At 41.0% G+C, this 24,765-nt stretch overlaps 1 protein-coding gene across 1 annotated transcript; it reads right to left on the bottom strand.

Annotated features, from left to right (window-relative positions):
* Positions 1-4,467: 4,467 nt before the first annotated feature.
* ADHFE1 (alcohol dehydrogenase iron containing 1) lies at positions 4,468-24,441 on the bottom strand. The gene is made up of 14 exons (XM_032126761.1): positions 24,341-24,441; positions 24,030-24,067; positions 21,758-21,801; positions 21,532-21,585; positions 20,185-20,339; positions 19,822-20,018; positions 19,345-19,422; positions 18,112-18,217; positions 16,719-16,871; positions 15,471-15,569; positions 14,444-14,522; positions 14,204-14,300; positions 10,917-11,074; positions 4,468-7,314 (listed from the first exon to the last, which is right to left on the bottom strand). The coding sequence occupies exons 1-14, from the start codon at positions 24,394-24,396 to the stop codon at positions 7,231-7,233; spliced, it is 1,398 nt and encodes a 465-aa protein (XP_031982652.1). The 5' UTR covers positions 24,397-24,441; the 3' UTR covers positions 4,468-7,230.
* Positions 24,442-24,765: the final 324 nt, after the last annotated feature.

Genomic DNA, 24,765 nt, shown 5'->3' with positions numbered 1-24,765 from the left:
ACATGTGCTCCATGGGGATGAAAGGTCTTTGGAGGGTATCAGATGGCACTGCCTCCTCTGGGCTAAACTCTGTGTAAAAATGAGATTAAATTTAAAACAATGACCATCATTATTTGGACTCAGAGGCCACGGGACTAGAAACTTAGGAAGTAGAAGGTGCACTAAAGGCACAAAAGCAGGACCAAATTTAGGAGTCCCCTTTTGATCCAGACTTAAGTTATGCGGCCTGTGTGAAGAAGCAAGGTAGCACAGGAGATGGCACTGTGACAGAGGAGGCTTCAGAATTGCTGTGTCTTTGAAATGTGATTATTTTGAGGTATCTTTTGTGCAACCAGTATGTCAAATGACCATGAAGCACACAGGCAAGAGTCTGGAGCAGGGACACTCTGATGTCAACTATCCTAAACCAGTTTTTGCTGAGATGAGGCAATTTATCTGATCTTCCTGCTGGTTCAGTCTTTGTCCTCTCCACTGACGCTGCCAGTAGGGGTGTCAAAGATCTTCTGCTGTAAGCATTTGACTTGTTTGTAGGAATCTGATTAAAGTAGATCACCTCAGATAACAAGAGGAATTAATGCTGTAAATACATAAGAGAGGATTTTCAAGCTTATAAGCTACATAGAGGTCAGTACTTTTTAAGTCACGCAGCAGCCCCCGAGATCTCTGATTTTTGTAGAACTGATGATCTTTACTTGTCCTTTTCCTCTGTCCTATTAGCCTTTACACTTAAGCATTTGCCTTTATTAATTCGGTTCTACTTGCAATCTGTTCAGTTGCTCTGTCCACTACTAGGAAAGTACCATACAGAGCTAACCCTGGGAGAAAAAAAACCCAAAAGAGAACAGGAAGGAGTTTTTGTGGGCGTTGCTATGGACATGGCACATTCTCCTTAATAACGAAACACAAGTCTAGAATCCTCATCCTTCAGGTCTTTTAAAATATTTTTTAAAATCGTATTCTCATCTTAGATGTCCCCCTGAAGTCTGATGTTTCTGTATCCTCTCAACTCCTAGATTCCTAGATCCTAGCACTCCAACTTTTTTCTCTGTAGTGTGTAACCATGTTATATACTCAGGCTCAACACCTCAGCTGTGAACAACTGTACTCATATGTCTGCACACACACCAGGTTTTCCCAATGCCTGGCTTGCTGTGTGCATGCTGATGTCCCTGGTGAAGGACATGCTCAGACCTTTAGTGCCCATCAGCCAATCCTGTGCTGCCTTTGTCTGGCACATTGGTGTTTTTAGCTCAGCTCTGTTGGGCAGGCCCCCAAATTGGGCTTTACGGTTGGTGACATTATAATTTCTGACATGAGAAGGCACAGTTACTCTACTATCAAAACCTGCCCACCAGCTCTGTGCTCAGTTTTACCAACTGATGAGTCCTAACTTTAGGTCTTCCATTTAAAATACAAGTACAGTAGGTATGAAGTACTCCAGCTTGACCACACCAAGAACTAAACTTGGGAGATGGCTACATGAAAGCTGTGGGACGTGACATTCGAGGATGTCCTAAATGCAAGTGGTGCCACTGTGACTGTGCCTGAATGAGACCTGTGTGCTCCAGAGGCAGAAGCAGCAGAGGCTGCAGCCCTCCAGAAGGGAACACCAAAATGCCACTGCTCACAGCACAGCACTGGCACGGCTTCAATCCTTCCTGGAGAGGGACTGATCCACTGCAACAGGTGTTACAGGGGCTCTGAGATTTTAGTAGTGCAAGGCAAATGTAATTCAGGCTGTTCATGTTAATTCCCATTTTTCGCTGCTTGGATAAGCACCTGGTGACAGCTTTCATGAGGCAGGGACCTGTCCATTGGAAAATGGATTATGACCACCAACTGTTGCACATAAACTGCCGAGCAATCATCTAGTGGTCACTAGTGAGACACCATAGGTCTGTGCTGGTGACCCAGAGGTGAAATTACTTGCTTTGTCTGTCTGAATCCCTGAAGCATTCAGACCCTGATCGGGGGGGAAGTTCTGATCTAAACCACCATTAATCTTTCTTAAGGTGAAAAGGTCAGAAGAGCAAGTTATTCAATGTTAACTGTTTTGGTTTTTTTATGCCAGCAAAAAAGCTTTTTTATTCCCAATGCTGTCTTAAAATATACAGCAACATTTAAACATCCAAACTTTCAGAGTCATTTTTTGAAAGTGAGGTCAGCTTTTAGATAAATGGCAAAGACCATACACAGTGTCAGCCCCCCACAGCTGTGTCCATAACTATAACAACAATGCCACACAATGTTGTCCTTAAATCCCATAAAGGCAAGCAACAATGCCAGAGAATGAAGCGATAACGTATTGGAGCTGCTGACAATCAGTCTTTAACATGTGTTATCCATTTGACTGCAGGTGTAAATCAGCATTTCAATGTCAACTTGCTAATTTAAGGCTGTATGGTCAAACACTCAGAGTACCCCAGAAAAAGCACAAGTACACTGTTAAAGTAGGTCAAAGTCACTGCAAGTCAGAGGAAAAGTTCCCCATCAATAAACCAGTTTGGGCTATGAGATATGTATTTCATGATGAAGTAATACTCGATTAAATTAAACATTTAATGGGAGCTCAGACTACAGTGTTGGCACTACCAATATTCCTTTGCTGCTCAGCTGACTTTGGGGGTGTGTACTGCCAGTGTTTGTGGCTGAGGAACCAAGCTGTGTGGCTCTACAGGGTGACACGAATCAACATGTGAATTATCTCCAAAAGATACAAGTCACATTTCCTCTGCTTTCACTTCACTATGCCACCACATGGATGTAAATTAATTTTCCCTTTTAATTCTCATGTTCAGAGAAATAAGGAAAATATCTGCTGCCATTTGTTGCACTTAAGAGTTCTCTGAAAATGGGGTACATGTAATTTTTCAATAGAAATCAAAGACTGAAAGTATTTTTTTCATCCCCCTCTCTTATTACTAGGAAAGTGGTTAACTTAAGGACCTGATTAACATTCCATTGAGCTGTGTCAAATGGTTCTCCCTCTTATTTTTTGTTTGGACATTTTCTACCAACTCACTTGTGGTAGTTTTTTCAGTACTATGGAGAAAAAAGGAATCTGAATGGCATTTCAGTGGGTTAATGGAAGACTAGAACTGGCAAAGTATAAAATTGCATTCAAAAATTTTGCATCTAAGGGAACTGTAGCCTTCCTAATGATAACCCAGGTGTGGGGCTTTTTTTTTTGGTCTCACTTTCATTGAGAAATTCAGAGCAAACCGTAGAAGCTTCTGCTTATTCTCATGGACCACTACATCTAAAAATTATGCACTAAACATTTTATGATAAACTGACCCTGTGCGATTCCTCACATGTACACTGCAGGTAAACAGAAAGGTTGAAGAATATGCATGTGCAAAGAGAGCTGAGACCTCTGCAAATTCGGTCACTGACCGTCTTGTCATACCACTGCTCAGAGGAACCTCTTCTTCTATAGGTGGCTGGGTGTTATGCCAAAGATTAAATCAGATCTTGAGGCAGGATTAGCAGGGGTGGGAAGGTATGGAAGACCCTCTTCTCACCGCTCAGGGATGACACTGCAGCAGACAAGCAGCTTGCACAATGCTGTGTGAGTTATGGCTGCTGGAGATATCAGGAAAATGGTGGCATCTCTTTCTGCATTCTCTAGCTGGTGCTTGGATTTAAATTAAGTTCATTTTTATTTAGGAAGCATGCAGGGATGGTCTGAGGAAAAATGGAGACCCTTCCTTTAGGCTTTCTGCTGCGTTTCATCAGGATGCCCTTGTCTCCTCTGCACAGACACGCTCAATGCAGTGATGGATTTGTTCGGATGGAGCTGTTGAATCCAAGGCACACTGCACGTGTCCTGGAGCACAGTGATGCTTAAGCAGATTTACTCAGGGGTTATGGAAAGGGTCTAGACAGAGCTTGGCTGTGTCCCTTAACCATTGCTCTTTTTCATCCATTTTTTCAGGTCTCAGGGAGATGGAAAGCCAAGCACAAGATAGAAGATGACAGCCATGGCACAAGACAGTGCAACAGAAATGAGCATACACACTAACCTACCTGTAGTTTCTTCCAAGTTTATTCACACAGGATGATGGTGAGAGTTTTTTAAGATTTAGGCATGTTAGTTACACTGTTTTTTGCTTCATTCTCTTTTTAACTGCTGAGAAAATCAGCACCGGTATGGGAAAAGGCAAGGGAAATTAGGGGATGGACAAACTAATGTACCAGCTGGTCACAGATCTATAAATCCCAAGCAGCAATCCTGCAGGCTCTACCTTGTGAAGTGAGTGGGTTTTCCATTTGGTACTCCAAATAAAACTATACCTGCTGGTAAACTATTTTCACCAGCACTTCATATGCACTTCCTCATACTTGCTCCCCAAAGCTAATCTAAGCAATGTAGATGGATTGAGTGAGTAATCACATGGGCCAGGTTTTAGGTTGTGTTTACCTGTGCAGACTTCAGAGAATACAGAGTTAAATGCTGCTCTCAAACACTTTCAAACAAGCTTAGGTTTATTTTTGTTATTTGCATTTCAGCATCATCTAAAGTAACAGATCCATCACAGAGGGTTTGAGTAACAGAGCAGTAACAGGGGCCACAAGAACAAGCCTCCCAGATTTCACACACATGCCCAATCACCACTGGGCACACACAATTACAGTGTTACCCCAGCTCCCCACAGAAATACCAGTACAGACTAATTGAGTAAAATAATATGTGAAAAATCCCACGTAGCTGGGAATAAAACAACCACTGCCCAGGAGCCAGGGTGTGCCACCCTGTCACTATTTGAAAGACAGCATTCTGGGGCAACTTGAGCTCCCTTGGTTCTTCCTCAGAAAATCTCTACACGTAACTAATAATTGGCAGTGGAGACTGATGTCCGTGAGAGAGATTTTTACATGTAGCTGATGTCTCTTGAGAGAGATTTCACAACAAATTTAAGCCAGTTGAAGACCTTGATGCTGCCAAAGAGGTGTGGAAAACAGAAATGGCCCTTCTTACAGCACCATCTGCTTAGGTTAGGTTAGGTATTACATAACCCCCTTTGTCTCATCTGCAAAATATGGGCATCAAAGGGGGTATTTTAAAAACAATCAGGAGCTGCAGGTTACCAGGTACAGGAAGTTAAGTGTGAGGTTCTGGCAGTTGAAAATGCAGCCTGCCAATAACTGCCATACTGGTATAAAAGGCAGATAAAAAGTGTGCTGGAAGAAGTTATCCTACCTCCCTAACTAGTCCATCAAAGTACTTTGCTGCAGTGATGAAATCACATGCTGCTCAGTTCCCCAGAAAGTATATTCCCCCCAACACAGCATGGCTGCCATGAATTAGGCTCCTGGACAAAAACATTGTCTCTTCTTGAATCTGTACTGCTACTACAGACTGGATAAAGACAGAAGTGGAAAGACAAAACAGGCCAAAAGTTTATATAGAACCATAGGATGGTTTGGGCTGGAAGGGACCTTAAAGATCATCTAGTTCTACCCTCCCTGCAACGGGCAAGGACACCTTCCACTAGATCGAGTTGTTCAGAGCCTCATCCAGACTGACTGTGAACAACTGGGTTTGACAAAAGGTTTTGACAAAAAGGTTTTTTTCCAAACATGGCAGCTTTGCACAATATAATAAAGCGAATCCCTTGCTATTACAACATCAGGCTTCATGATAGAGATATTTGTGGGCAATTTCAGCAGAGGGAAAGGTTCAGAAGGACCTCGGAAATCACATGTGTACCACACAGTGGCAGTGCAGTCTTATGGCCACCAAACCCATTCTGATGCTAAAAATAACCAGTCTTCAACGAGTATCCATCCACCTATTTTTACAGCACTGAAACAGATTCAGTATCAATATCCAGTACACTCTGTCCTCAGATTCTAGGACAGCACTAGTTTGATCAGGCAAATACACAAATGCAAAGGTATAAGCATAGAGCCTTCTACTTCAACAGCATGACTGAAAAGTGCTCCCTCCCCAGCAGAAAGAAATATGCACACCAGAAATCACGGGGTTCTTCTCTCATTTGTCTTGTGCTGTGGTAGCTGCATGAATCAGATGCTGACAGAGTCCAACACGAAGCAGAATCCGATTTAAACAAACTGTGTACACAACCACGTGAACTTTTTAAATGCAGGAAAACAGTATTAAAATTTTAGTTTCCTCTCTCCCTTCCCCACTTCCCTTTCTCAGTTGACAGTCAACCAGCTGGTTGACTGCTCAGAAGGTGCACGCTCATTCCCACACTTAATCACTGCTCCCCGTGGGGCACTGTGCAGCCAAATGCTTCACCACCACTTTTTAATATTGAACCACAGCACACAGCCACTTCCTCAAGCTGGTGACTGCACTCTGAGGGACAGCACCTGCAGGAGCTCAGCAGAAGCAATTGATTCACAGCAAAGAGAGATACAGTTGAGTGCTTCCTTCCACAGAACACAACAGGAAAAGGGAGATGTTGCCTCCAGAGAGACAGAATGATCCTGATGGATGCTGTCTTGCTGTTATATGGTTCCTGTTGAGTATGTGATCATGCTTTACTCCAGTTTTGCTCCTCTGATGAACACCTCATATCAACCATAAAAGGAAAGATAAATACATGACAATTCTAGAGATTATAAGAGGAAAGATAAATATATGACAAAATATGTCAGAATTTTAACCCAAAGCAAATTTTCAAGCAGCCTTTTCCAAACAGCTAAGAAGTGTGTAGATTTTTCTTAACCAAACAATGAAAAAGTGCCCCAGTTAAACAGCCTTCTTAGCAAAGCCAGATGGTAAAAAGATGATAAAGCAGAACAGAATACAGTAAGCTAACATTTTCTGCAGGGAACTTCCCCTCCCTAACTATGACCTTCATTATTTCTTCACTAGCATGACTTTTTAAAACAAAATAATGGATAATTTAAATAGAAGCATAATTTGCAAAATGGTTTGAAATATCCCTTAAAACCTTTTTCCACCTTTGACCACCTCTAAAGCACAAAAAAGCCTTCAGTAATGCAAGAAATCTGCTCCAACTTTTATGCAAGTCAATACCACTGACTACTCAGCAAGCAAGAAACCACAGTCAAGTCCTCACTTCAAAGCACTGTTTAGTTAAAGATGAATTACGTGACTTTTTGGCAGTGTACAATGGAACAGAAGTCAAAGGTACCCAAATTCTTCCATGCTCTAAACAAGTTCAGTCCCATATCTATGAGAACTCCCTCTGTGTTAGAATAGACCACACTTTCCAGAACAAAATGTTTAAGCTAATAAAGTTTCATGGAAGCCTCAAAGAGAGCAGATAAGTCTTCTTCTGTTTGGGGACGTGGTGATAGTTTGGTCACTCTCTCCTGCAAGATGAAAGAAAAACTGGATTATAAATGGATACCAATAAAACTAATCAAACAGTAGCTGAACTATGTGTCTCTATACTAACATCCTTCACAGAGAATAACAAGGTTTTGCAAAGAAGTAATCAAGTAATTAAGGCTGAAGCATCATCAACTGTACAGTACTTCAAGACCATATTAGCTAAAATTTCCTAGAATTAAATACACAGAAGCAAGATCAGAATGCTGTTCAGTTGCAGAGTCAAGCACTGCAAACCTGGGCCTTCTCCATCGCAGATGTCAGTACACTAGAGGACATTATCCTGGGAATATAGTCCATTTTAAAATTCATTTGCCAGCATTGAACTAGGAGTTAGAGTTTTAGGGACCAAGACTTTCAAAATACAACATCTCTCAAGGCCCAGGAGCTGCTGTAAATGGGGAGAATAAACAGCACTTGTAAGTTAGACTCTGAAAAAGAAACACAGCAAGGGACAGTATGAAACTGCTTAATAAACAGCCCCACACCTCTGAGTCAGAACACAAAGTAGCTGTGGTCAGTCTTCATTTGGACACTGATTCAACAGAATTTTCAGGTGCTAAAGCCCCACTGACTGAAATGAAACTCAGGTATGTGCTTCATTGCTCTGCTTGACAAAATAACCACAAAGGTAGGGCTGCAATTTGGAAAAGCCCCGTGCTACTGAGGATGAGGAGCTGTGTTAGTGTAGATACCCAGTTACTGTAGAAACATTCAGCTGAAAGGGCCTAACATCAGTGTACTCATACTGGTTATGACTAGAACTTTCATGTTTTCAACAACCAATGATTTTAACATTTATTAAAATACTGGGGAGAGTTAGAAATGTCTGCAAAGTCCAGGCCTACACTAGGAACACATTATCTTTGGCAAGAGAGAGTTTCTTCTGCTGCAACCTGTTCCAACATCTCCCTTGTGGAAGATGCTGCCCTCCAGCTTTAAAGTTTCCTCCCTTTTTTCACATGTCAGACAGTGGGTATCATTTGCCAAGGTCCTTGCCTCAGGCACAGGGTGGGATGCAGAGGAAGGGACCCCCCCAGTGCCCTGCCTGGGCGGGAGGCTCAGTGGAGCCCCTTGGGAGCAGAGCACACCCCACTGCCCAGGGTGACGCTGCAGCACAAGGCTGCAGCCGCTGCACTTCCCCCCAGCCTGCGGGATGCGATTTGTGGGCACGCTGGATGTGGTTATACAGCAAGCGAGGCCACCACACTGCAAAATCAACGTGAAAAAGTGGTCTAGCACGGTGAGGAAGCCAGCTGTGAGGTATTCACAGTTCATAATCATGGTTAGCATGGCTTGTGAGGAGTCTGAAAAGTGCAGCTCTGCGTGCATAATTTTACCTACAGAACAAGCTCTACTGGTGCATAAGTAGCAATCAAATGGTACCTCTTCCCCCATCCCTGACCAGTGCTGCTACACAAAGAGATCCAGCCAAAGAGAAGACTAAGATTCTTCTATGCAGTTTTGAAACCAAATGGAAAATTCAAATAGCACTAGGGCAAAAGTGTGTTGCTTTTTCAGACTCATAATATGCGTAATATAATAACACAGTGCTCAAGTATTCATAAATTCATCAGGCTTATATTAAGACAGTCTGGGCCAAAGCCAGTTTTGCAGCTCTGCGCACTGAGATGTCCAGGGTTATCTGTAAAATCACACTGGGTGACAGGAGACAGCCAGCCTGACAGCCTGACAGACTGGAGCATTTCCCAGCTCTATCGACAGAAGGCTGCAAATGGATGCTCCTCCCATATGCCTCGACACAGAGGCACCAGCACCACCTCTGCACAAGGCTGCTGATATTTGCTGGTGCCCAGACAGCAAGGCCCAGGCTCCCTCAGTCTGACTCAGTGCATTCTGGTCTCATGCCAAATCGAGCAGCTCCGGACTCATCATTCCGGCTCAGGCCCATTGTAGCTGCCTCCGGGACATCTGCAGGGGGTGGGTGACAGAGAACAGCCCTTCCACCATCTCTCATTTTCAGTGCCCCCATCTCCTCTCAAACACCACCACAGGGCCAGCCACCTTGAACCATGAGACAGCATCTTCTTTGCTAGAATCACTGCTGTCTGTAAATAAGATCAATTTCAATAGACTCACTTAGGAAGGAAAATAAAATTCTCTTTTAACTTCAAGCATAGATGTCTGTCCCAAGAGAGCTCCCACCCCAAATCCCAACAGTCAGATTACTTTTTTCCTTGCAGTCTGCACTTCAGAGCATGGAATATACTTTGCAAACTTCTTAGTGCTATCACCACTGCACCACACTGCTTTGCTGATGTGAACGGGCCATTGTTATATTACAAAGCAAACTTACTGCAAGATGAAAGGTAAAGAAATGATACAAAAATATAAACTGTATGGATTAACCCTGTGGTTATTAACAGACTATTATGGAACACTGATACGTTTTCATCATGTTACATCTGATATGAAAAAATAAGGGTTGAGAAATTATTAGGTCATCTCATTTTACACAGTACAATTAATCACCGATGCCATAAGATGACAGAAAAACCCTTCAACATCTTTTGGTGAAGAACCCTCCCCCAGCTATGCAAAACTTACATTTAGTGATTGTTTTAAAGAAACATGTTTATCAAAAAAACCCCTCTAAATGCCCCATAACAATGTACATGCATAACCTGCTTGATGGGTGCTCAAAGACCTTAGTTTTCTTCCTGGCTTTGCCACTACTCTGTTGTGTGTGATCCTAAAGAGTTGCACCTTTGTGTCACTTTCTCAGGTATAAAACAGGAACATTAATATTTGCTGTTAATGTAACTGCTCTGAGTTGCTCTGAGATTAATGAATGAGAAGAACTATACAGAATCTCCTGTAAAAAGTGAATAATCTTTCGGCCTACAAAATTTTCACTTTCTCCATGGTATATATTTCACTTGCAACTTGGTGGAAAACAAGTACTAGGTCCATAGTATTTGAATAAAACTGTCTTTTTATAAGGAAGACACCGGATTTTGCTTTAAGAGTGGTGTGTTGCTCTTTGCAGTGTCTTTGTAAGCACTGAAACAATAAAGGGTATTACAAGTTTAATCTATATCATCCCAGGGGACCTTATTTCAAATTCTGATGGGGGTCAATGGAACAAAAAAGCCATCTGCGAAGAAAAATGCAACTTCTCAATATGGAAAGTTTAATGCAAAGTGAGTTTGGTCATTCTTACCAGATAGCACTCAGTATTAAGGCTTTATCTATAGACCACCTGCATACATAATTAAGAGAGGTAGTTATGAAAAACCAGTATCTACTACAAAGATCAAAGGCCTATGAAAAACATCCTCTTTTTAAAAACTGTAACATTAAAAAAAACCCCTTAGCCAAACACTTAGCCCTTTTTTTCTGAATCCATGTGAAAACTGCAGCATGCACTCCATACCACGGAAAAGAAAAACCTAAACTGTGGAGTGAAACAAAATACAGTTGACTATCTATAATTTTCTCAATTTAAATAGTTTTCATGTAGGAATAGAAATAAAACTTGCTTGAAAAGAAGCACTTCTGCTTTTGCCCAAATCTGTTCTATTTTATTTGACAAGAAAAACTGTTTTGCTCTCTGTCTTACCTGAGGCAGAGTGCCTTTGACTAATGCAGGGATGTCTGCTTTGGAATAACCAATTGCAGCTAAGCCATCATCAACATTCAGATCAAATAGGAATTTCCGGAGTGTGTCTGCCAAAATAAGCCCCGCATCTTTGATTCTGGCAGTGCGGATGTCAGCTCCTAAAATAAGACATAATGCCTTGACTGTAGGGTGGAGAGAGCAGAGGAAGCCTGTCCTGGACTTAATTTAATCATAATATCAGCTGAATACATATCCATACATAACAGCCACTGCCCTAAAAGCAACATGAAGTAAAAAGAAGAATCAGTCTTCATTTTACAGTTGGAATAGTTTGTGAAAGGTGAAATACAACAAGATCAGAAGCAGGCTAACTGCTGCCAAAAAGACTAACTGCCACATGAGGTTAACTTCCTTTCCCTCTGTGCTTACAGGGAGAAGCACTTTTCAGTCTGACTAACTGTTGGGAGGAAAGAAGCTAATGCATGAACGTCAGTGGTATTTATTTGTACGGACAGTGTGCCAAATGCTAACTTAATTTTAAGGCCTTGAGTTTGCTGACATCTAGAGGACTGTTCTGTTCAATTACACATTCACAGAGAGGACCACAGCATGCAGGCTGAAAAGGCAGGAGACGGCAGGGCAGCTGTTCAGGGGGTTGAGTAAATTCTAAATTTATTGCTGTTTGAATTTGCGCTGACTTCTGCAGGGTACTGTAGAACTGATGAGAAGGAATTGCTCTCTTTGAAACATATACTGAACAGTAATGAAAACATCAATATAAAATGAAAGATTACAAATATTTCTTACAGAATAGCTGGTGTCCCCTTCTTCAATGAATGTTCAGGACTTAGTTAAAAGTAATAATAAAAGTATGTCCAGACAGGAGAACCAAGTTCCTCCATATGATTTCTTTCAAAGTAACTCGAGCTAAATTGGTTCTCCGTGTAACCTCAATGATGTTACGCCAGAACTATGTTAGGTCCAAGTGCCTTACTGAGAGATGAGTAAGAGCAATACATAGCTACAGGCAAAATATTTCCTGTGATCCTCATGCAGCTCAGTGTAACATTCAAAGGGAGTTAAGTGAACAGGAGACCTACAAGCTCACTTGAAGAGCTCAGATACTCAGATAAGACTGGCAGTAATGTAGCAAATAATGTCTGGGAGAAACTGATGAATAAGATATGACAGTCTTGTACAAAGTCTTGTGCTATTGCGACTGTGCCATGAAGTCTGAGTTTATCGTGGGTTTTGCTGTGAAGGGGTAACTAGAACATAAACCCTATCTTCAGATATTAAAGTAAAAGGAAAAGGGAGGAGGGTAAAACATGACAGTAAATGTGATCGGCAGTTTTAAAATATTGCTATAGTTCTAGTACTTTCTTTTCATTCAACCTAAAAGATACATCAGTCTTTGATTGCACTTAGAAAATTTCTGGCCACATGTACACCTATTTCAACTGTATTAGAATCCACCCAGGGAGGTATTAAGCTTTTTCTGGCTGTACCCAAATTCACAGCTGTACATACACACAACATAACTATTTAGTAATCTGCTTCATGTCATAAAATACCTTCTTAGTCATTGCATTTGGCAACATGACAGATTTGAATCAGCTACTGTAGTCAGTTGGACTCTGGACTGGACTCAGAAGTAAACACCCCAGATGGGAATTAATAAATTCAGTTCCACGTGACATGTTTTCAGCAGAGTCTCTTTACAGCAAGGCACACAATGACGTAGTTATAATTTCTACTGAGAAAATTAACAGAACTTTTAGAGACAGAATTTATGGCAGCAGTTAGTACCACAAAACTTAAAGGAACTGCTTTTCAGCCTTTTGTTTTAAAATCAAGAGCCAGAGCTGAAATTTTTTGATATGCTGTGCTGACCAGTTATCCAGACACATTTTCTTCATCTAATTTTAGTTGTGTGTTATTGCTGTAGGAACACAGACATTTATTCGCTTAGTATATGATTCCAGCTAGGTTTGTGTTTCGGTTTTGGCCATAGGCAGGACAGCATACTTTAGAGGAAGCCTGAACAACCTCACAGACTGTTTATGAAATAAACAGAACTTTCACCCAATGTAGTTTTTCTGACCATGTTGTTTTACACCCTCTTTAAAATACTGTAATATTTTCATTGTCTATATAAAAGTCACACTCTTTCTTGAAATCCCCAATGCTTTCAGATTACTTACACAAGCAAGTCATACATGTGACTGGATTGCTGTGACTTGCATACAGAAGGCTGACCATACAAGGGACTGAACACAAATTTCCCAAATACCAGGAGAGTTTGCCTAACCACTTTTTCTTCACTCCCTGCACTGCTGTGCACGTGACTGTGACTGCTCCTTAGCCAGCATGGGTATTAGCAGCAGTTTAGCTACGACACAGAACCTAGTGTTGACAGAAACCCTGACCTTACATGTAAATAAATTAGCTCACTGCAGAGCCATGCTGTCACAGCTAGCTGAGATTACATCACTGAAAGCTGGTTTATTACACATAGTCATGCTGGGGGTGCAATAAAAAGCTATCCTTTCTCTTAGGACACCCTTTGGTGATGGGTTGCACACATAACAAGGCACTGTATGAGAAAATAACCTTTAAATAAGCTGTCAGCTTGCAGCATTCACTTTTATTCTGCTAAAAAGCAGAAAAGGCCACTTTGTTCATTAATCTCTTCTTAGCCATTACATGTGTGTCCACAGAAGAGCTACTCCAGAAAAGCTTTCCCTTGACATCAGCCACTGGGAAATTCCAACGCCTACAAACAACCTTAGGCCTACGTTAGAAAGACCAAAACCCACAGTTGTGTGCCATGGAAAAAGAGCAGGAGTGATTCAGAATATCACTGTTCTAATTCATTGTCACAGCAGGGAATTTGTTAGGAAAAATCCTTCCTTTAGCTAACAAATGCCCGAGTACTAGCTCACTTTATGGTAACTACTCTCCATAAAGCACCAAGAGTTGTGTCAATCACAGCTACTCTTGTTTGATTTGTAACAGACCTCCAGTTAGTTTCAGCTGTCCAGTTTTCTGGCAAGAATCAGATTTCTCCAGGTTGCTCCTCTAATCACAACATTCAATATCAAAATTCAGCATTATTCTATCTAATTTGCATTACATGTAACACCAGAATCTTGTTTTTCAAACTTAAACCCCTCCCAACAACCAATGACAATTGCTTGCATACATTTTTTGGAATGTCATTTTGGAAAGAATTCCATTTGTACATGAGAACTGTACATGAGAACTGTACCTATAGAGATTCCTACCTAGAATCTCTGCAGCTTCTAAATGCCGCTCAGGATGTATCTGTGCTGTGAAAGCAAACACTGCTGGGGATGTCAGCACCACAGAAAGGCCATGTGGCTGGGGGAAAAAAAAAAGAAAAAAAGAATTAGACACTTCAACAGGACATGTACTTTTAACTTCAATGGACTTTAATGCTCATTAATGACAGATAACAGATAATTGAAATGTATAATAAAAACCCCAAAATAAACAAGTTTTACCACTAAAGAGTGATCCACATTATAATCCTTTGGTTTATAACTTTTCACCAAACCAGAAATAGGGTAAGACATTCCATGGCTGGAACAGAGAGCAGAGAGAGAGTGGTTAGGGCAGCTCTACCAGTATTTGGAAAATTTGTGTTCAGTCCCTTGTGTGGTCAGTTTTCAGTATGCAAGTCTCTTCAGTACAGATACTCAGAAGGTATTGAGAGGAATGGTGTGGATATAAGGTACAGACAACCCTCATCCCTCTGCACCTCAGGGACCTAGCTGTAAAAAACAGTACCTCCTTACTTTGTGAGTGTGAAGTTATATTACTTCAGTGACTGGACTGAAAGATGGTCAGTTCTTGAAGTAATACAGACATGCCAAAAATATCACAATCTGCATACCTATGGGTTCACACTGCCTGAGAAAAATAAACTTTAATTTTAAGGTATAATTAAAAGAGTAGACTTGCTCAAAGAAAAGGAATGAAAGGAAGGTCTCTGAAGAGAATGATTGCTAATAACTTCTGCACACAATTCACTTTTAGGCTTTGCTTCTTTGAGATTTTCATCCAAATGAAGCTATATTGCCTTGCAATATTAATTACAGCTCATTTAAGGTTGCTGATTGTCTACCCCACAGACAAACTTCCAGATTATTGCATCAATTCAGGAAAAACTCAGGATTACATCATTGCTGCCTCACTGTGGAACAGCTGGCAGGAAATTTAACATTTTAAATGCCGTTGACTTTTTTTACTCTTGTTTTTACTACCAAGGAAGGCAAAGAAGGCTGTGTTTCGTAATTTTGACGTGACTGGTTTTGAGTATCACAACCCTTGGAGAATACACAATCCTTATACACATAAATGCCAAGAGCCCATCAGTTTGTCACAACACACAGGTCCTTCAGCATCACAGGCCAGGCAACAATCCCTTAGTATACATTCAACAACAAAGGCAACAACATCTTTGACAATCTGAAACAAACACTAGCTATAAGCTGACCTCAGATGGGGTTACTATTTCTCTGTACTCACCAGAGATGAACACCAGCATTGCCAAAGCCAATACCAGCAAAAGCACTTGCCAGGTGCATGTTGGCTCTTGCTTCACGGTCTTCAGGATTTCTGATGGCTCTGTGCACCATGGAGGCAAATGGTACCAATGAAATCACAAACAGACTGGTGATTCAGGAGGGAGACGGAAGAGGGGGCTTCTTTATGGACAGATATAGAACAAATCTTAATGATAAACTGGGATAAACATGCTGGAAATGGAATCAAGTCCCACTTTGGTAAAAGAGCAATCCTGCATCTGGATCACTTAAGTAGATCATACTGGTTCAGTGAAGGGCAAGCTTCCTTTCACTTTTCAAAAAAACAAGTGAATAGAGTGAATTTAACCATATTCACCTCAGTGGTGAATTAAAAACTTCTACTTAGGAGCTTTGGTAATCCTGTGTATGGCTCCAGGATCACTGCAGTTTTCTCACCATCTCATTTGGTGGTGCTCTAGACTCTACCACCTGTGTGGGAAGAAGACAGGATGCCTTGCCTTCCTATGCCTCAGGCTCCTTGTGTAGTTTGACAAAAAGGAGAAAAAGTCTCATGAATAGATTTCAAAGGAACAAAACCCAACTATTTTGACTTGCTAGGTATTGTGAAAAGTCTTCTACAAAAAAACCCCCACATTGATCTTTAATAGAAGTGTGCATGGTATGCAAAAGCCGTAAAGAAGCCAAAACTTTATTGACAGGGATCAAAACCAACTCCTAAGCTAAGTCAATATCTATTCTAAACTGAAGCTCTCCTAAGAATGAACAGGTTTGCAATAAATGCAAAATTTTGCACATTCATAAGTGCATGTCATTACCTTCTTGATGGATGTGTATCTTAATTTCCACAGAAATAACATCAGCAGTATTTTATTCAGTTTGTTACATTTTCCCCTTATACTGTCATAGAAAGGACATTCTTGAAAAAATGTGAAATGCTGTTCCCATATTAACTGAACAGCTTGAAATACCTTTAACTGAGATCTTCTAAAATAGATTCACAGAGGAATTATAAAGCTACCTCCTCAAGACAAACTACTAATCCCAATTTTACTTTAAATTTTATTTGAAAAATACTTTGCTTTATTTAAGAAAGATCCAGGGTAGAAAATGAAAGCTTACTGTTGCAGCTTGCCTTATTCTAGCCTAAAACTTACATCCTTGTAAGCATCCCTTTTTGGGCACTGAAGACTGAACACAGTGCATGGGAGATGGCTGTTAAAGGGGTTACCTTTTCAAATACTTAGCGACGATACGCAGAGCGTGAAGAGCCCAGACATCGCTGACGGGGTTGCTGCCTTGGTAGGCTGGGCGGTTGATGGGATTGGAAGGGCAGGGACTGCGCTCGTTGTAAGGGAGGGCGGTGTATGATTCCAGGGCATGGCTAACAGAAAGATAAGGAATCCATTATTTAAGGGGGGGAGCTCCATTTTACTGCCCTGCTGTCCTTTGAATGCAGGTCCTTACTTATTTCTAGTGTTCAACAGTTGCTGAAACAAGAAATACAGTCTCACAGACAACTGGAAGAATGCTGGGTGGGCATCTCCAGAGCACTTCCCTCTCCAACAAACACACAGAAGGCAATCTCAACACACTCCCTCTCTATCAGCTCACACCATGCTAAAAGCCTGGCTGGATGCACTGGCACCTGTGCTGTTTTTCACTAAAGACGGCTGTACGTGTGCAATGAGTGCATTTCCTTTGTGTAGGACAGGAACCATAAGATGCTTTAGCATTGGAAGCTTCATAAGGTACTTTTCTTTTAGAAGTACTGATCTTGAAAAAATTATGGGTATGATATTTAAGCTAAGTGGAAATGCCAATAGTCTCATCTCCCAGATACTCATGAATCCAACTACATAAAGAAGGGGCACTGCCTACATGGCTCCATTTAGGTGAACAAAACTACAGACAAATCATTTTCATTGATGAACAAATGCCTTTTTTCCTTTACAGACATTGCAGTCCAGGGTCCTTCGCCAAGCTTGAGAAACCGCAGTTTCATTACACATCTATTACTTTAATATACATAGCACCCAGAAGCAAAGTAAGCTCTGACTCTCCAAATAGAAATGTCAATGCATTTTGTGCAGTTAAGCTGTAGATTAAAGATGAAGAAAATTTTGTGCCAAGTGAAAAGAAAACTGAGATTGGTTACAAAGATGACCATAGCTGGGTGAAGACCTGCCAGCATCTCACTAGCTTTTACAAATGTTTATTGACACATCATGGCTTTTGCTAGAAAATTCTTGTTCTCTGCCATGTCTGTGATACATGATAAATGCTATTACAGTTGTGATTAATCATCTATCCCCATGATCTCTTAAAAAGGAACACCTGGACTCTCTTCCCTGACAACAGCTATTCTGGAAGCAAACAGTTTCTCCGGTGCACAGCAAAAACACTCACATTTCTGCAAATGCAGGACTTATTTCCGTACATTCTGAGGGAGGCAGTGAAACTGAGAAAGAGGAAAGCATGAGAGAGCTCAGCTTAACAAGAACAGCAAACAGAGAAAAAAAGATCAGCCTTTTCTGCTCTCAAAATATGTTTTTTCTACAATCATTTTAGTAAAAATACAAAACTTAAATAAACTCAAGTGGCAGCCTACACAGAAAACTCACCAAAGCACATCAAAGCCACTGTTGGCTACTATTCGTTCAGGCATAGACAGTGTGTGTAAAGGATCAATGATACCCAGTGTTGGCTTAATGGCTCTTGAAGCAATACCTGCAATGTGTAAAGGGAGGAAAATCAGTTAAAAATTTTTTGCAACAAAATAGGACAAGATAAGCTTAACGTTCCAAAGATGACAATAAGGAGGGAAAATATATTTGAAACTATGAACATAAAAGCAAAGAGAGAGAAGGGAGGATAGAGTACCTGTGAATGTAAGGCTTGCTGATGATGAAGTCTCTCTAACAAAGTTATATGATTTGAGACTTTTGCCTGATGTGGATTATACCAGACAATGTTCTCTCTCCATTTGCAACCCTCCCTGAGCAGCCTTGCAAAATGTCTGTGGACAGTCAGAGGGCAAAACTGGTTTGTATCTACAATCAATTGCTATTGCCAATTGCTGTCTTCAGCATCTGTAGTAACCATGTCCTTGCATTTTGGTTAAGGGAGCACAGATGTAGCTTTGAGAGAGACAGAGACAGACTGACTGACTACGTATAGACCAGAAAACTCTTGAGCTATTGTCAAACCTCTTTAGCACACCCATCTGGGTCCCAAGTTCCACAGACTGTGTGGCACATAAAATCCACATGTTTAGAAGCAAAACCTTAAAACAGTTATGAAGATCAAGATGACATTTTAGCCTTAATCTTTATTTGCCAGGGATGAAAAGGCTAAAGGAAGACAGTGTCCCTCACTTGCACAGCATCCCAGGCCTGATGTTTCCAAAGTCAGGAAAAGGAACATTTGGTTGCAATTATACAACAAAGAAACAGAAGTCTTAAAAGTAGAAAGAAAAAGACAGAGGAAATAAGGAACAGTTGGTTGACCCTGAATATAAGTAGAAATTTCCTTTGTAATTAACATTTTCTGCCATTTAAGGACTTGAAAGATTTTAGTTTCCTGTTTTGACTTCCAACTATAATCCACTGTATTACATAGGTATTTCATTATGTTAATATGCTATAAATTTAATTCAAGAAGGAAACCTTTGAGCTTTTAAAATTTGCCTGTGGCAGTTGAATCAAACAAAATGACACCTGAAATGACATGCAGTATCCTTTCCTTTCAAGGCAGGGAAATAACAAAGACATTGAAAAAGCAATTGTCTTGAATAACATACAAAAAACCCCACTAAACAAACAAAGAAATCCCAAAACAAAACACCAAAACCTCACCGGTTTTAACTTTTAGTTCTTTGAAGTCAAAAATGGCAACACCAGTGGTTTCACTTCCAGTCCCAGATGTTGTAGGAACTTAAAAGGAAGAATGGGGATAACAACAAATAATAAGCAATATACAATATTGCAAAACAAATAATAAAACCACAATAGTAACACCACCAAAAACACAAGACCCAGGAAATCTTGGAGGTATCCCTGATCCAAAGCCAGCAGATCAAAGGGAAACGCTACTTTGACCTCTTTTCTCAGTAGTCTAACTGAGCTAAACAAGACAAAGTAATGACAAAACCTCTGATTTTACCTCCACTGGAGTAAATAGCAAAATTGCTGCTGAATACAACCAGAGGGGAAGTAAGCCCAAAGGAAGCTGAAACAGTCAGGGTAAACTGATTTCAGTAGAAATATCAGAGAGTGTAGAATGACTCACCTTCCCCTGGCCCCAACTCTCCACACGCCCTCCTCATGCTTTACCTGCAATAAGTGGCTTGAGGGGCACAGTGACAGGCTTCCCTTTCCCGATAGGAGCGTTGACATAATCCAGGAATTCTGATGAAGGGCTGGCTGCATACAGGTTGGCAGCTTTACAGGTGTCCATTACAGACCCACCTCCAACAGCAACATAGGCATCGAACTCTCCTTTTTTAGCAAATTGAATGGCATCCAGGAAACTTGGAACCCAAGAAAGATTTTCCAATTAGTCAGGATGAAACCAGTACACAGGGAAACTATTAAGACCAGCATGCAGGCCACAAGGAGGTGTTTAAACAGCCATATGGAATCCTGTAAAGGCCTAGGCACTACTTGGAGAAGTGCACTATCAGAAGTAAATTGTACCTTTGGTCTGTTGGCTCCACACGGACATTATCATACATTTGAAAGTTTATACCATATTTTGCCAAGGAATTCAATACTGCATTTACAGGAGGGAGTTTGGAGAGGTTTTTATCTGTCATCAAACAAACTCTTCTAGCACCAAGATTCTGCAGGTCCTACAATAACGAATCAAAAAACCAAACAACTGGTATAAAATCAAACACTTCACTATCTAAACACTAATCCAAATCAACCAAACCATTTGATAATAATAGAACTCTGACTTAAAAATAGTTGGTTATTGTAAAATTTTTAAAACCGTATCAGCTGAAGAAAAAGAGCATTAACCACACACATGTAGAATACAGAAAGCAGAATAAAGTTTAAAGTTACCAAATTTATATAGTTGGAGTCTTACGATAGAGAAAACTGAAGTTGCTGAACCAAATGTAACCACTTGAAACTACAGTAAAATGTAAAATACTTTAAAAAATATTTTTCCCTCAGTTCCCATGAGAATAAAAAAGGCCTTTCACAGGTTGTCTCCACTAACTGCCTACCAAAGCACAGCATTAAAATTTTGAAAATGTAATACTGACTATTAATTTATTGACGAAAAATCAAAATGAGGTGGCAAAAGGAAGAAAAATAATACTATTTCCTAACTTTAGCTAAATTAATTGTCACAATAGCTATATAATATGTATAAATAATTCTCGTGCTGTTTAAAGACAGGTTCTGTGTAATTCATTTACTGTCTGACTATAATCTTACTTTACAAATTTGCAAATAAAAAAGAGATCTATTAATGCTAGAAATTCCAAGAAAGGAGGAAAAATGATAAATGAAAAAACCCAGAGATAAGAGTATACTGGAACAATGTACTCAGGTGAACCATCTCACACTGCTGAAACAAAAATTTTACACTTACACAGGGCAAACTGAGAGCTGAATGAATATCTAGATAATTTAATAGAAAGTCTCTGATTTATTTCAATGAGCACTAGAGAGATTAAAGTGATCTTGAGAAAATCCTAGTGAGTCACCAGGACTGAAAACTTTCTGAATTAAATTCCCTGTCAGAGAAAAATATGGTTGCATAATTCTAGCAAATGATCAATGACCCAGTTACCCCCTGAGCTGCATTTCAGGTACTCATACCACAGCAGCACTGATGCACCATGACTCTGCTCTTTAACCAACAGTATGTTCCAACCTTTTTTTACACTGATACATAGGACCACACATAACTGCAAAGCAGTGGAGATTCAGACACACCATATTCCTTTATTAAGTGGATTGATAGCACTGGCAGCCCTTGAGAAAATAACTTTTCACCAGTGATGGACTTATACCATGGCAGCTTACCATGCCAATCTCCTTTGTGACTCCTTCTCCATATCGGATGTTCGAAATGGCCATCTACAAAAAAAAAAAAGAACATTTTTTTTCTCGACAAAAATGGCATCTGGCCCTACTCATTCGAAGTGAAATATAAATATTTAATAATGTAAATATTTTTAAAATGCTGTATTTGTCAAGAAGTATTGTTTATACGACTTTTAAAGGAAATATATTTTATTATTAAATCTACCTCAAATGCATAGTCTGTATTCCCCAGGGTGGGCTGTTCAGGGGCTGGAATGGAAATAAAACAGTAGAATTAGGGAAAAAAAAGTGATTTAAATCTGTTTCTCAGCTCAAGAGTTGACAGATTCCCTTGCTTTTAGAATCACTAATATATTTGCACAGGTCATCTCAGCTTGTCTGGATAGCAGTTAACCATGTCATCCTTTGTTGTTTACGAGACTAAATGATCCAAGTACTTGATCTCACTCACATAATCCAACAAAACAAGTAAGTTTTTTCAAGTTCTTTCAAGAATTAGGTATTGCTTATAAAAACTGAATAAATTAGCAGGAAGGTTGCATGAGAGTTTGTTTGCAGTCCACAAAGACCAGAACGGCACACAGTAAGTAGAACTGAGCATACATACAGCTGCTACATACAAGCTGAGAGGTGCTAGAAATGTGTAGGGGTTACGTGATAACCTTCAGAACATTTAAGACAAATTCATGAGACATCCTCTATATCCACCTGGATAGGGAACAACTTTTGTATGCATGGGAGCAATACTAACAGGTGTTTACCCTTCCTTTTACTTCTGCCTATTCCTGAACTTGAATTACTTGCTAGAAAATTACTGCATGCACTGCTAATAATAAATACGAATCAGTGTGTTACTATTAACTTTACTTAGAAGAAAAGATATTTATAAGGACAGTATTTCAGTCACAACCTCTCTCTGCCATGTCATTTTTGCATGAATTATCACAAAACTCAATTTCTGGCATATCCTGATTTTGCCACAGAGTGAAACAAACTACATCAACTGGAATTGCCCATTCTTCTTCAAGAAAAGATCAGGCGAAGCATTCTGCTCTTCCTGCTGAAGTCATGCCTTACGCCTGCTATATTAATTGAAAATACGCAATTTGGATTCTGATCCAATGAGTGAAGCCATGATAATGAGTCTTGCAAACACTCTGGGGTGCACTGAAGCACTGACCCACAACAGTAACAGATAGATGTATTAAAATCCTTTATGTACTTTCTATTCAAGCACAGGCCAGCTGCTATCAGCTCTTTCATTGCCACCTCTTGCCAGGCTGTACATGTTCGACCTCTGGAGCTGGAGTCTGCTGTACTTTCAGTCATTAATTTGACAGGCTAAGGACATGTCCAAACCATTTACTCTCTTGTTTTCTGATAGTATAATAGACGCCCTGCTGTTACATTCTTGAACCAAACTTAACTTTCAGGGCGAATTTTACTGAGTTCAAAAATTGCACTATTTCCTCAAACACTGTCAGGAAACGCAAAGAACTTTTTTTTTCCAGCTATAGTCACTGTTCAACCTATTCCCACTATTCAGAGATTTACTGAACTGATATCATCTTGCTACACTATAGACTCTATTGCTGCCTAAAACCTTCAGAGAGGGCTCTTAACTCAGGCTTCTGTTTAGCAAGAGCTTAGCTTGGATTGACTGAGTAGGCCATCAAGCAGACAAGCAAAAGAATGAGATTCTATTTCTCAACTGCACTACTGTTTTGCTGTGCGATGGTCTTGGGCAAAACCAGTATCTGAACATATAAATAGCTTTTCCATATGTAAAATGACAATGCCAATTCTTTAAGAAGTGTTTTAAGCATATGAAACCACACTATTTAGAGTTACATATTACTGATGCCCAAACCACTAATTTTTAGTGGATCTGAAGACTGAGCAACTATCTGGAGGCTGACAGATAGTTATTCTTCTAGCCTCACTACAGTCCAGGCAAACAGAGACACCTCCCAGGGTGACTTGGGTTACTCAGCGCAGCTCCCCTGCTCATAGTCCACAATCCTGGCCTAAGTGAGCTGTGTTCTTGGGACTGACTGTATTAAAAGCCTATGGAGATTTTATTGTCCAGGCCAACACAGACCTTCGTGAAAAGCTACTTTTTATCCATATCGCTTCCTGTTTCTTTTCTAATGTAAAAGATGTGTATCCAAAAGCAGATCTAAAGTTGAGATAGTTCAGGTGATGACAGCCAGAGCCAAGTTCAGATCAGCTTGCCCCACGGTATGGGGAGGGAGGGGACAGGAGGCAGTAACTGTGGTTTATGTGGGAACAGTGACTCTCTCCAGCAACAACCACTACCACCTTACAGTTGCAAAGTAACAGGCTGTTTACCTTCTTTAGATTGTTCCTTCCCACTGTTACCTGCACCCTCTGCCCAGGTTACATGGACACATACGGCCCTCTGCAGGGCCATGGTCTCCTACAGAGTTATTTGGGAGACACACATTAAGTCTTACCTTGGGAATAAGCGTGGCCATGGCTCGGGCACCGACAACTAGTTAAAATGTTAAAAATAATTTTAAAAAAAAGTATGGTTAAAAGGGGAAAACTAAAGCAGACGAACGACTACATCCTAAAAGTCTCCTGTAAGCACCCACTGCGAGGGCCTGCAGCTGAGCCCGCCGGGAGCGGGCACGGGAGAACTCCGCAGGGGCGGAGCGGCCGCCGCTTTTCGCTTTCCAGCCGCGGCCCCGGGAGGGAACCCCGGGAGGGAACCCCGGGAAGGAACCCCGGGAAGGACCCCCGCGCCCCGTCCCGCCGCACTCACGCTGCCCGCTCCAGCTGCCGCAGCAGGCGGGACACCCGCGCCCGCCCCGCCGCCATCGCCCGGATCTGGGGACGGGGCACGGGACAGGGACGGGGCCGGGCAGGCGGCAGCTCCTCCTCCCGGGACAGCTCCCGACACACGGGGGACCCAAACAGGGACTCGCACGGGTGAGGGGAGAAGTGTCCGCAGAGAGCACCCCCAGCCCAGGGTCCTAGCGTCGGCAAAACCCCGCTCACGCCTGTTTTAAGGCAAGCAAAACCTGGTTGCTAAAACACACAGCACAGAATGCCAGTAAGAGCAATTAAAACCTAATTAGGACTGAGTGTGTATCATAGTATTTGTCACAGAAAAATATGGGAAGTAATGGAGTTGAAGAGTGAAAATAATAATAAAAAAGCCATGGTCCAGAGCATGGGGCAGTTTAA

The sequence above is a fragment of the Corvus moneduloides genome, chromosome 1 (genome assembly GCF_009650955.1).
Source record: "Corvus moneduloides isolate bCorMon1 chromosome 1, bCorMon1.pri, whole genome shotgun sequence".
Lineage (NCBI taxonomy): Eukaryota > Metazoa > Chordata > Aves > Passeriformes > Corvidae > Corvus > Corvus moneduloides.
This window is presented reverse-complemented; position numbering and strand designations above follow the sequence as displayed.